Source organism: Armigeres subalbatus, chromosome 3 (genome assembly GCF_024139115.2).
Source record: "Armigeres subalbatus isolate Guangzhou_Male chromosome 3, GZ_Asu_2, whole genome shotgun sequence".
Classification (NCBI taxonomy): domain Eukaryota; kingdom Metazoa; phylum Arthropoda; class Insecta; order Diptera; family Culicidae; genus Armigeres; species Armigeres subalbatus.
Genome location: NC_085141.1, coordinates 159,369,857 through 159,383,314, shown reverse-complemented (window position 1 = coordinate 159,383,314; position 13,458 = coordinate 159,369,857). Strand labels below are relative to the sequence as shown.

General features: G+C 40.5%; 3 protein-coding genes across 4 annotated transcripts in view; 1 reads left to right on the top strand and 2 right to left on the bottom strand.

Annotated features, from left to right (window-relative positions):
- The window catches only part of LOC134227874 (neuropeptide SIFamide receptor), a 580,289-nt gene that overhangs the window by 120,266 nt on the left and 446,565 nt on the right, over window positions 1–13,458 (bottom strand). The gene's annotated exons all lie outside the window — the stretch shown is intronic.
- LOC134227873 (tetratricopeptide repeat protein 1-like) overlaps window positions 1–13,458 on the top strand; it is a 258,175-nt gene that overhangs the window by 171,811 nt on the left and 72,906 nt on the right. The gene's annotated exons all lie outside the window — the stretch shown is intronic.
- LOC134219095 (uncharacterized) lies at window positions 6,126–6,948 on the bottom strand. The gene is made up of 3 exons (XM_062697789.1): window positions 6,791–6,948; window positions 6,505–6,638; window positions 6,126–6,432 (listed from the first exon to the last, which is right to left on the bottom strand). The coding sequence occupies exons 1-3, from the start codon at window positions 6,800–6,802 to the stop codon at window positions 6,126–6,128; spliced, it is 453 nt and encodes a 150-aa protein (XP_062553773.1). The 5' UTR covers window positions 6,803–6,948.

Here is a 13,458-nt window from a genome sequence, read left to right as displayed (position 1 = left end):
TGTTTACGAAATTACACGTAATTATATAGATTTCAAATGTCCCACTTTTGCCTTACATGTACACTAAGCTTATCTAAATGCTATGGGATCACAACAAATTACCCTTGATAAGTGGCCAATAGGCCCATAGCTGGAGACAGGACCTGCAAAGAGGAAAAATGTACTTCAGCTGCTGCCAGTCAACTGCTGTCAAGAACTCAGGTGCACCAGCAGTTTTTTTGAAAATTTGGTATCCCAAATAAAATATTCCGCATTTTTTTGATTCACTAAGACTTTTTCACTTTGAGTATTTCAAATCATCCGTTTAGCTTATTAATAATCATTATAAACGTTGTTTTGTTTCTTATAAAATCTATGAAAATGAATCTACTAATTCGTATTGGATACACTTTTATTGTGTTCAGACAGGTCCATTAGAAACAGTCAAGGAAACAGTTGAAACTTGATGATCAACTGTGATGAAAAGAAGAACAAGTGTCAAAACAAGAGAAAAGAAGAGCAGAACAGCGTCTTTGCAGGTCTCGTCTCAGATAGTATATTGCAACAAGATGAACTGAGCTGATGTCTGTATGTGTGTATATTCGTGTGTTGTGTATGTATTGACATTTTATAGACCCATTTTAATTTAGCAATTAACAATTTTCGAAAACTTCATAAGGGTTTGATTCCACTATTTATTCTTAAAGAAAGGTGGGGTGCGTTCTAGAAAAAACATTTTTTTCCAGATTAAGTAGGATACTCGAAATATTTACTTCGTTTGTTAACAGAAAACTACTTTTATGTCATTAGAAAACTTATTTTTACAAAATGTGCAAGAAGGTGATGTTTGGAGCCATGGAAAGTTTAAAAATTTAAAAAATACTACACATCGGTAAAAATTCATTTCTCGTTTACTATAATTGACCAATTCGCCATCGTTCATCTGTCACAATTTTTTAATAATAAATAATTTACTTAAATTCCTCATGCGAGGAATTGTTAATTGCTATAGTACTTTATTTTACCGGAGTCGTAAAATTTTACTGAGTTTTGGACTACGGATCACGATAATTTCAACAGCAATTTTTACATTACCGAGTTTTCAGCATAAACGAGAAATGTCAAATGAACATTAAAATCGGTAATGAATTTGTTTGTTTATATGAACATAACTAATTAGTCAGTAAATGAGGATTTATTTTTGGAAAATATTTTACCACTGGACCGTATATCTACTTAATACCTTTCTAAAATATAAAAGCCGATTCATATTATGATAATTTACGCGTATTGACATTATAAAGTATTTTGATGTCAATGTTTACTCATTCATTTTATTTAACTTCTTCTTGTCAATTTTCGTAAAATACCTCGTTAATTATCGTAATCTGAATAGGCTATAAAGTAAAAGTGAAGACTTTGGCCGGTTATAATTTATTATTTCAGACGGATTGAATCCTAGGCTATAAAGAGAAAATCTGTCTTTATTAACATCATCCTCAGTGTTGGTAAACTCAAATACTCAAATCTCTCCACGATTCAAATCAAGCGCAGGCAAACCCCACCGACTCATGGCCCAGAGAATCCTCCATGATTCAACTCGCATTGCATCGTTGTATGATTTCTGCGCGTTCTTCGTTAAATTCATCGGAATAATTTTCTTTACTTAAATCAATGGATAATAAATCCATACGTAAACATAAAATACGCTTCAATTGGGTTTTGACACTTTTGGGCAAATCATTTTCGGTGAATAGGTGAAACGATCGATTCTGCGTGAAAACTCGCGCGATGCTCTCCATGCAGAATCGCAAGCAGTCACTCGCGCATGACTTCGTGAGTGAGATTTGAGCATGATTCTACCAACACTGATCATCCTTACACATCGACAAATCACAACACACCACATCATCCTACACCGATCTTAGCACCGTCACATCATCACACCATCGGTGCTTAGCACCGTGAAAACGTTTTGCAATCTATTACGATAATTCAGGGCTATTCTCCGATTAATTCTTTTGAAAAAGTTCCCGAGGAAGTACCGGTTCTCATGATCATTTCACTTGTTTTATACTGCTGTGCGATCCGAGGTGCGATCTGTGGTTTTAAAAGTTCACTTTCACTTTGTGATCAACTGAAAAACTAATAAAGCCTGTCCACGTTAAATTTCGGACAATTAGACAATGTCTAATTGATTTGTAGCATTTATCAATTTGGACGAGAATGAAAACATGCTGAAAGCATCACGTAAACGGAGAGATTCATCTGTCGTGTAAATTGATCTTCTCGGTGGTTTGTGAAAATTTAAAAAATCGCATTGTATGATGGGTGTCCGAAATTTAACGTGGACAGGCTTTATTTCGTAAACAAAATTTTACGGTTGAAACTCGGCAACAAAATACCGAACATTGAAATGCCGATTTGTATACATTCCAAAAATTGGGTCTGTCTATACCACACCACATACACACGATACCCACATACAGACATCAGCTCAGTTCATCGTGTTAATACTATGACCTATATGTCCCTTATCAAAGTAATTTTATTGTGATCCTACAGCATTTACATAAACTTAGTGTACTAAGGCAAAAAGTGGGACATTCGAAATCTATATAACTCACGTGTAATTTCGTGTAAACACAAGCTTCAACCACGAGATAAAAGTAAACATACAGTAAACATTTGCTTCTTCTTTATTTAAACATTTTTGTTCTACAATAAGGCCGATTCAAATATTAAAACACAATTATGTCTCCCCCTCAGTTTTGCAAAAAATAATTTTGTGAGGGGCAAAAATAATTAGGAAAATTTTGAGGATTTTCAAAACAATTTTAACAAATACGAGGAGTTTATTTTTACTTTTTCATTTTAATATTTATTTTGTATTCTCCCCTTGACCTTTCGAAGACCAGTAGGACATAATTTTAATTAAATATTTGTAATTAAATATCTCAACTTCGATTTATTTTTTTAATATTATTAATTGTTTGCCTTTCTCGTACAACAAAGTTGACGAAAGGTATCATTTTACTCAAGAATAAACTTTTTATGAAGGCTGGAGACCCGACAGAGGGCAAAGCGTAGTCGATCACTATTCATAACGATCGACCGTTGCGTTTACAAGTTATAAAGAAAATGGTACATTGAACCGAGCCATATAAGCGCCATATAAAGTTGGTATCTAAACTAAATACGAGAAGGCAGTATCACTACTCGGTGAATTGAGTTGGGTTTTGAATATAAATTCAATTCGCTGGTGTGTTTTAAAATTTAATAACCTAACTAGTATTTACACAAAATATTTACAATAGAAATTTGATATCCTAGTTGGGGATGAGCTCCGGATCATAAGTTGGTCAGGTGGAAGAAACGGACCCTAAATCTTTCCTTCCTCTCCAAAGCGTTATTCAAGAGTTTCAATCCTAGCCAAACGGTGGAACTCAGATTTCGTTTCCTGAAAACTTGTTTCCTCAGGAACTCTTATCTCTTTGGAGCTTCAGATGATGAGTTTTAGCGTAGCTCTCCATACCGGCATGTCATATTCGATCAGGGAGGATGATTTGCTTTAGACAGCAACTTATTTTTCAGGAACAATGACGACCGCGATTGATCAAAGGCACAGTAGTTTCAAAAAACGTTACGCTCGTCATCGTCTTGTCAACCTATTGCCTGACAATAACTTGCTATCGAGAGTCAAGCCAAGGTAGATCAAAATCTGTCAAAATCCAAGTAAATAATTTTTTCACAATATGTAGAAACAGCTATTGGGGCAATACATGTGATGAGATAGATGGAGTGAGGTAAAAGCAAATAATTGAAATTCATAAAGGCTCGCTGGGACCTTCAATGGCGTTTGATGGTCATCTTAAGGAGGACGGAGGAAACCAGAGTAGACGGGATGCGATACGACGCAACAGAGAAGCAGCTCGTTGATAATAATTGTTATTCTTTCACATGAGCTGCGTCGGACATCGCGTTTACTCTGGTAGCCACCTAGGAAGCAGCAAAAAACGAACCCAAGGAAGATTCGCAAAACGCATCCACCGCAGCAGCAAAGAAATTTCCGAGCGCCTCAACTAGCACAAATAGACGTCAAGGAACGCTGCCGTCAAGCAGAATCCCCAAGCTGCCCTGATCTAGTTCACGAGACTAGGCTATAAAGATTCTAGTTCTGAGCTAGAAAGAATCAGACCTCGCGATTCATCATTCGAATACCAAACTGTTCTTCTCATGACTTCAATTCGATACTACAAGGAGAACGTCTTGATAATTTCCTCAAATAATCGCCCAGACAACAGTTGAGTGTACAATTTTTTATGTTGCTGAAGTTAACGCGAATAATGATTTGTGCAACTAGTTGCAAAAGATGATTTTTCAGCACAGGTTGTACGTTTATCCAATGAGGCTTGCCGAGTTGAATAAATACTCGAGTGCTGAAAAATCGAGTTTGCAACGAGTTGCACACTTTTGCAATAACGAAAATGGGCTTTAATATGATAAATCTAGACCAAAACATCCAATCTGACTAACTTCATTTTCATTCTTAAAACATCATGTTTGCTGCAAACAACCAGATTCCATATTATCGTGTCACATTGCATAGCTCGACAAACCATGAAGAGATAGATTAACCTGCCTTTAGAAAATGCTTATGTTATGTCCATCAAACAATGTCACTTGTTACGCGACGCATAGAGTACACTATTTGAACACTTACCTAATTGGCAAAATGTAATCATGTAACTACTTTTGTAATGCTGTTTTCCATTCTTCTTCTTCTTATTGGCATTACATCCCCACACTGGGACAGAGCCGCCTCAGCTTAGTTTCATTAAGCACTTCCACAGTTATTAACTGCGAGTTTCTAAGCCAGGTTACATTTTGCATTCTTATATCATGAGCTAGACGATGATACTTTTATGCCCAGGGAAGTCAGACAATTTCAATCCGAAAATTGCCTAGACTGGCACCGGGAATCGAACCCAGCCACCCTCAGCATGATCTTGCTTTGTAGCAGCGCGTCTTACCGCACGGCTAAGGAGGGCCCAGGAGAGCTGGTTTTCCATTATAGCACCCAAATGAGTGCTATAATGGGTATTATGCAACCCATTTGAGTTGCATAATGCTCATTACACACTCCTTTCATTGGTATGGAAAAGTAGGCCGTTTTATCATTCAAACCCAAACTGTAAACCAGGTATTATGATCCGGAATTGTAAAAATGGATTTTTGCTGGAATCGCTATCTTTTTGCAGTCAGTTGCTCGATAATTTCCCACCATCTATCTCTGCTAACGACACCAATGCAAACAAATGTTATGCAGGATTCACCGCAGATGAACGCTACTGATATCGCACCGATCACATCACTGTGGTCGATTAGTAGCTCTGAGGTCGCTACCGACCTTTGCTGGTCGAATGTCCGGCAAGAATGCTAAACAAATCTTATCTTCACCAAATTGCTCGTAAAGTGTTTTTTTTTATCTCTGCCAGACGGTGAACTTCGGATATTCTTGTCCTGGAATGTACCTCAAGAACTTATTATCGACAGGTGAAGGTTGAGGTGATGGGTTTGTGCCCATAGAGGCATACCGTATTCGATCACAGGGAGGATCATTTGCTTATTTTTTAGGGACAATTACAAACAACAATTGATAAGCGTATACAGTAGCCTAAACAGGTCTTAACAAAACGTTGCACATTGTCACTGCTTTGTTTATCTGTCACCTTGGTTCAAAATTAATAAACCATTGAGAGCAACGGTCGTCATGTTAAGATCTATAACATTTGTTAGATAACAAATATTTATCTCAACTGTACATCATTTATGTTAGTTCAAAGAGGCATTTGGTAACATGTGAAATGCCTTTCAGATACTTTAGGTTTAGTTTCTTTCAAATTTTGTATAATTGCGATTGAGTTTTATCATGGTCTAAGCAGAAATCGTTACGGTAATTAATCAAACACAATTGTTAAACTTTTTCAACAAAGTTGCGTGTATTTTTAATGGTTGTTTTCATTCTTGGCATATCTTTGATGTACAACTCGCATTGTTCTAATGAGCTCAAACTGTTTTTCACAAGGTAAACTGCAGTTACAGATACTTGGCATTCTTCTATGTACAAATCTATTTGTTGTGGCTTAGGACGATTCGGTTTCCAGGGAGATTTGTCTAGTCTTTGTTCTGTTTCTCAGGTTTTGGGGGTTTGTGTGGGGATGGGATTTGGTGGTGAACGACGACCTCTTGAGGACTGGGTGTGCGGCATGGACAACTGGGGCAGCAACAGTCTTGGCCAGGACTGGGTGTGGTGGACAGCTGGAGTGTGGACGGCGTGGACACTGAACAACGACGGTCTTGGTCAAAACTGGAGCGTGGTGCACGGCAACTACTGGAGAAGCGTGGGCAACGACGGCATGCTTGACGACTGGAGCGTGGTGCACAACGTGGCTGTGGGGAAGAGCAAGGTAATCGACCGTGAGGTATGTTTACGCTAGCCACGAATCCTTTCGAGACACTTACCTGGAAGAGTGGCTGACGGCAACTGGAGCAGCGTGGACAGCGTGCACAACTGGAGCGTGGACTACTGGAGAGGCAAGGACGACTCCTGGAGCTGGGGCGGCGACGGCAGCGGCGATCAGGCACGAGAAAACGAACTGTAACGAGGGTTCAAATGATAATCAGATTCCTGTTTCTAATCACTACCCAATCATTATGAGTTTTCATCAGTCCATTGGATCACTAGCACTTTCAAAATTTTCACTGAAGATCATCCCATTCCCGTTGAGGCACTAGAGATAATACGCACCAGCTTGTACATTTTGGTAGTTTGGGTTGTTTTGTTAACTGGATAACAAAAGTTGACTTAGTTGAGATTACTTTGCTAAATGCGAGTTGACTGACGATTTGAGGCTGGGACAGGAAGCTTTTATAGTGAAAAATAACCATAACCAAGTGCCCGTGATCACACGACTATAAGGAATTGAATCTCTCTCGTTCTCTCGTTAAGGCTCTCGGGGTCGAGCCTCTCTGAGCAAGGGTATCTATCCAAACATATCGAACAATCAACTAGACTAAACGGTGGAGGTCCTCGAGAGGCGTTCGGAAAAAAAATGTTGACTTGAACCTCCCCTTTGCATTCCGCAAACCCACCCCATCAATATCATGACTTCGCGCACGCAGGCATGCGACATGAATTAGCGACAGCAGCCTCAGAAGAGAAACGGATAATATGTAGGATCGCACCGAGCGACACTTTGAGCCGAGAACGAGAGTGAACGAAACCGCGCAATTTTTGACCGACCGGATCAGGTTTCTTCTGCGAGCGAGTGCTTGCTTGTGGTCTATACGATAAGCAGCGTCTGGCTGGTTGGCGTGCGGCGAGGCGCTTAACCCTTAACGATGAGGCGCGTCGTCGCTCTGTTATGATTGTGGTTTCAATTAGTCAGAAATGACTCTCGGCGGAGGACGGATGCGCGTGTTATGGTGTTTAGTGTCCTGTCATGTGATAAGTGATATTATTCGCAAAATAACCTTCCTTACAATATCGTGTTTCTTCTGGATGTACTTAATTATTGATCTGTTGAATGTTTCTACTAAATTTTATTGAATTTCACTGTTTAGTGCATTTTTTTGGTTGCTTCAAAACTTTTAAATTGAATCAAATTCTACCTGTCACCATATTTTGTCAAAATTTAGGAACTCAACAGTTTACAAGCAACGGGCTTTCACTACATGTCTTTTGCAAAATTGATTCAGTGTAATAAAATAGTATAGCTTTTAATTATACACAATAGTGATTATCATAGCCGTTGCGTAGATTCCCAGCGCTCTTGGCGAAATCTTTATTGAATTTTTTAATGTGCAATATCTTACATATAGAGAACAATTTGAATCTCATCTAAAAGAAGTGACATTTGGGACTGCTACGAAATACAGCGGAACGGTGATGGAAACGACAGGATTTGACAATTAATCCAGAAGGAATCGGCAAGATTTGACCAAAAATATGTGGGCCAACTGTCACATCCTGCCGTTTCCGTCGCCTTCCACTGATTTGTTTGGCTTAAAAGGATTATTAGTCAATATTCGGTGGCATGTGTACAACCCCAAATTTTTATTGTTTGCTCTTTTGTAATGATTTTATACCATTTTATACCACAGCGTGCATTTTTTCTTACTATGCAGGACAACATTTGCTTTGTTGAAATCGCGATCGAACCTATTCGGATTAAGAATAAAATCAACTTTGGAGTGGAACTATTGGCGATTTGAAGCCTACTTACTACTGGACTTACTTGGGTCGATGAATTTCAACTCTGGATCAAGAGAACGCAACTTGTGGCTCTGTTAGTGGTTTAGAGTCAATGTTCTGGATTTGAATATCATTTTAAGGAAAGAAGAAAAATTTGCAATCAACACTGATTGCAATTCATTATTGGACATTATTCTCTAACCAATTATTGTTCTACTAACAATTTGAATGTACCGTCGTCGGGGGGTCAAATGGGGGTAAGAATGGGTCACTGTTTAAACTATTTAGAATGCTTGTAAAGATGGTTGACTGTATTTGGGCAAGACGACTAAATATAAGAGACCTTTTGAACGATTTTGCTGTACGACCTCCAGACTGCCGGGGAGAGCGATGACCCTATCACCAAGACATGTCACCCCCGATGGCGGTAGCAAATAGTCACATCGTAAGCCCTTGATGCAAATGCTCATTTTCAGTAAAGCCGCTAGATACATTCCGTTAAAAGTTTGGGTTCACCTCGAGAAATATGGCAAAATTTTGATCGTATTTTCGCAGTCTTGCATCCGATTTCGGCTATTGTTAGCTCGATACAAAGAAAATGAGTAGATCTTGCACCGTAGGTACTAACAATTTCAATTTTTGACGTAAACTACGTCTAAGGAGAAGACTCAGATACAGGGTGTAAAACCGAAATTTCCAAATTCGAGACCGTCACGAAATTAGGGTAGATTTCAAACGCTAATAGCGTCTTTATCTTTCGATGGATTTTCGAGATTTGCTTATCAATAGATTCGGAAGTTGGTTTCGTAGTGATGGGCAAGCAGATGAAGCGAGTGATGCGGTGGAAACCCATTAGCGAACTGTGTGTTGAGGATGCGGGCAAATTCTTATTACAGCCTAATCAGTGTACGCACCGACAAACGATAATCCGACGACGTGAAGGACACGTTTTATGAATTCTTGATAAAGCCTATGGAGAGTGCCCAAAGCATGACGGAAAATTGTTATCGGAGACTAACTCAGGTCGGTAGAGGACTTCCAATCGGTAGGAGAGCCTTCACTCCGCTACCAATGACAGGCCTACGCTGTAAATTTTGCTGCCAGAGGGATGGCCATCGTAGCACCTACTTTGCACGAAAGAACATCCGAAAGCACACCTGGAGACAACCAAATGGTGAAACTTGCAACCAGATAGACCATGTTCTGGTGGATGGGCGCCATTTCTCGGATGTTATCGATGTGCGGACATTCAGAGGTCCGAACATTGACTCTGATCACTACCTCGTTGTCAGTAAAATTCGATCACGGTTGTCAACTGTATCGAACGAAAGATCACAGCGAACGATGCGTTACTATCCAGCGATTGTCGCGGAAGGAGCATCGCTGAGTACCGCCAGAAGCTCGACGAACGGATAAGTGCAATCAACGTTAGCGACAACATCAACGATCTATGGAGTCGATCCATGGAGCGTGAGCACAACAGCACGAGAAGTGGTAGGCACTGCACAGAGGCGACCCAGGACGGGCTGGTTCGATGTAGTGTCAGAGATGACAGGCGAGAAGAACGTTGCCAGAAGCCGGATGTTGGTGTCGGTACCCGATCGAATAGAGATCGGTACAAGGAGACAAGAGCAGAAAAGAACCCACCGCAGGAAGAAAAAGAGTACGAAGAACAAGTGATTAGTGAGGCGCAGGAAAAATGGAGCAGAACGATATGCGGAGGTTTTATGAGTCTGTCAATGGCGTGCAGAAAGACAGCGCCATCTCCGTCTGTGCAACGACCAACAAGGAATTTGCTGACAGATAAAACTGAAGTGGCTGAGGTGGAAACACACTTCGAGACTTTGTTGAATGGAGGAAGTAGTGCATCGGAGAACAGCTAGATATTAGTGACGATGGACAAGCTGTGAGTCCCCTACACTAGATGAGGTTAAAAAGCTGTCAAAGAGCTGAAAAACAATAAGGCTGCGGGACTGAACTTCTCAAACATGGCAGTGAGCAGCTTTGACAGTTCTGCACCTATTATGTCGAAAATATGGGAAGATGAGGAAATGCCTGAGCTGGTTGGACGGCCTCTTTGCCCTCTCTTTAGAAAGGGCACAGATGGAGTGCAATTACCGAGGAATAACCCTCCTTAATTCGGCGTACAAAATTATGTCCTATTCTGTTCAACAGATTGAGACCGCTTGAAGAGTCCTTCGTCGCGAATACCAAGCGAGTTTTCTGACGATCAACGACGGATCAAATGTTTACCCTGAGACAAATCCTTGATAAATTCCGGGAGTACACTTGCAGACACATCATCTGTTTATTGATTTCAAGGCGGCGTACGATTCAGTGAAACGGATTGAATTATGCAAATTATGCTTGAACATGGTTTTCCGGCGAAGATACGGCTGATTCGTATAACGTTGGACGGATCGAAATCAAGTGTAAGGGTTGCGGATGAAATTTCGACGTCATTTGTTACCTTAGATGGATTAAAGCAGGTGATGCACTCTCGAACCTACTGTTCAATATAGCGCTCAGGGAGCGATTGAGGACTTTGCAAAGAAGGTACCATTATCACAAAATCGCATATGCTCCGTTTGCGGATGATATCGATATTATCGGAATTGATCGTCGTGCCGTGGAAGAGGCTTTTGCGCCTTTTAAGAGGAGACAGCGAGTTGGACTCACGATCAATACCAGCAAAACGAAGTACATGGTCGCTGGCAATCAACGTGGGTTCATTAGTGGTGGTGGTAGCGAAATATGCTGGATGGTGAAAAATTTGAAGTGGTAGAAGAATTTGTATCTTGGAACATAAGTGACGTGCGATAATGATGTTACCCGCGAGGTGAAAAGGCGTATTGCAGCTGCAAATGGGCTTATTACGGACTTCGTAACCAGCTTAAGTCCCGTAGTCTGCAAACGAAAACAAAACTCGCGCTTTATACTACTTGATTCTTCCGGTGGCTATGCGCCATGAGACATGGACGTTAAAGGAGGCTGATCGAGAGCTCTCAGGTGTTTGAGCGTAAGGTGCTGCGGACAATACTCGGCGTAAACACGAGAACGGTATCTGGCGGCGTCGCATGAATCGAATTGTACCATGTATAAGGGCTGGATATTATTGAGCTTATCGGCAGACTACGGTGGGCTGGTCACGTTGTTCGTATGCCGGAAGAACGACAAGCGAAGATAATATTTAGAGAGAACCGGAAGAGCCGCAGGCTTCTGGAAGGCCGCGTACACGATGGCTTGTTGCAGTTGAAGAAGACCTGAGGGCGCTCAATGTTCAGGGCGACTGGAGCGATTGGCCCAGGATCGAGTACAGTGGAAGAGGATACTCCATTCGGCGTAGGTTCATCGAAGAGCTGTAGCCCATCAAGTATCAAGTAAGTAAGATTCAAGCTCTCCAGCAATTTGCCAATTCTAGATACTATTGATTATTAACGTTAAACTATTGAAAATGTTATTCCTTTCCAAGCCGGGTGAAAAATTCAATTCCGTTCATAAATCCTCATCACGGACATCAGATTGTAAGGTACGGGCCTTTTGATCCACTGCTTCGTTTTCCTGTGTATAAAAAGCCCCCTGTTTCGCGTGCGCGCGTCATTTTCATTCTGGATTTCATGGAAAGTGGACCAAGGCGTCCAGAAGCGGTCCCAGTGACATCTTTACATCCGTGTTACAAGCAGCATTTTTGGATCTGGCAATTAACGGCGTGCGTAGAGCCGAATCATCGGATGGTTGTCGCGCAGTCCAGTAGTTGGTGGTGAGGCACATAAGTGGGAATGAATCGTGTTATGTTATGTTTGGGAGGAAGGTTAAGTTGAAATAATTTGTCTATAGTGCAACCGCTAGGAACTAGAAAATTTTTCAGTGAAATATTCTAGCGTGATTCTGAGCTCAATTATATGATGTTTGTCCAGCACTTAACCACTCTTCTTCTGTGGACAATTTTGAACAATGATTCAGTGATTGAGAAAGTTGATATAAGACGAACTTTTTCATAGAACAAAGCATAATGTTTTGTATCGTAGCAGAATCTAGCATTAGTCCGGTCCGAGCGCGCGTCAGAAGGAGAAGCTGCAAATATGTATTCGCATGGATGAAAAAACTTAAACAAGTAGCAGACTACCTCTAAATTTTAATCTTGAGGGAAATTTTCGCTGTTACAGCTATCCACGCGAATAATGTTCGGCAGCGTCTTTCTATAACCGCGCTCGTGATTCTCTACCGATGGAAAAATCTGACCGATGGAAAACATCTGCTCACCAAGCAATGAAGTTTTACTTTGAACAAAATTCAACTCGCCTCGATTGTGACTTAGAGCTACTTTCTGATGGTAGCCAATCGTTAGTACTTCAGACAAGAAAATTTAATCTGAGCGTGAACGACCGCATGAACCACACCATCGATGAGAATAAAATTTCCGGTAGCAGCTCCGCCGAAGCCGATGGTGGGACTACGATCTGCTTTTCGCGACATCTCGAACGAAATGGCTCGCGCGCGTAGTAGTAGTAGTAGTAAAATTCTTCTTTATTTAAACATTTTTTGTTCTACAATTATTTTTAACATGTACAGTGATCGGTCTTGGCCATCCAACTTCGATTTTAATTATTATTATTATTATTATGTTGTTAATTTTTAAATATAATGTATCATGACGGCCTTCAGGAGGCGCTAGTGTTTTTTAATTTGATAACCTAACTACTATGTACACTAATATTTACAATAAAATTTGATAACCTAGATTGGAACTAGCGTCCTAAGCGCTTCTTGGTCCGAGGTGCAAGCAACGGACCCTAAACTTTCTTTACACTCACCAAAGCGTTCATGTAAGGTTTTATTCCGGCCAGACGGTGGACCTCGGATGTTCTTGTCCTGGGAGGGTGTTGAGGATCATCCTCAGGAATTTGGCAATACGTAATAAAGGCAGGTTAATCTATCTCTTCATGGTTTGTCGAGCTATGCAATGTGACACGATAATATGGAATCTGGTTGTTTGCAGCAAACATGATGTTTTGGCAAGAATGAAAATGTGAAGTTAGTCAGATTGGATCGTTTTGGTCTAGATTTATCATATTAAAGCCCATTTTTCGTTATTGCAAAAAATAGTGTGTGCAACTCGTTGCAAAACTCGATTTTTTCAGCACTCGTAGTATTTATTCAACTCGGCAAGCCTCATTGGATAAACGTACAACTCGTGCTGAAAAAATCATCTTTTTGCAACT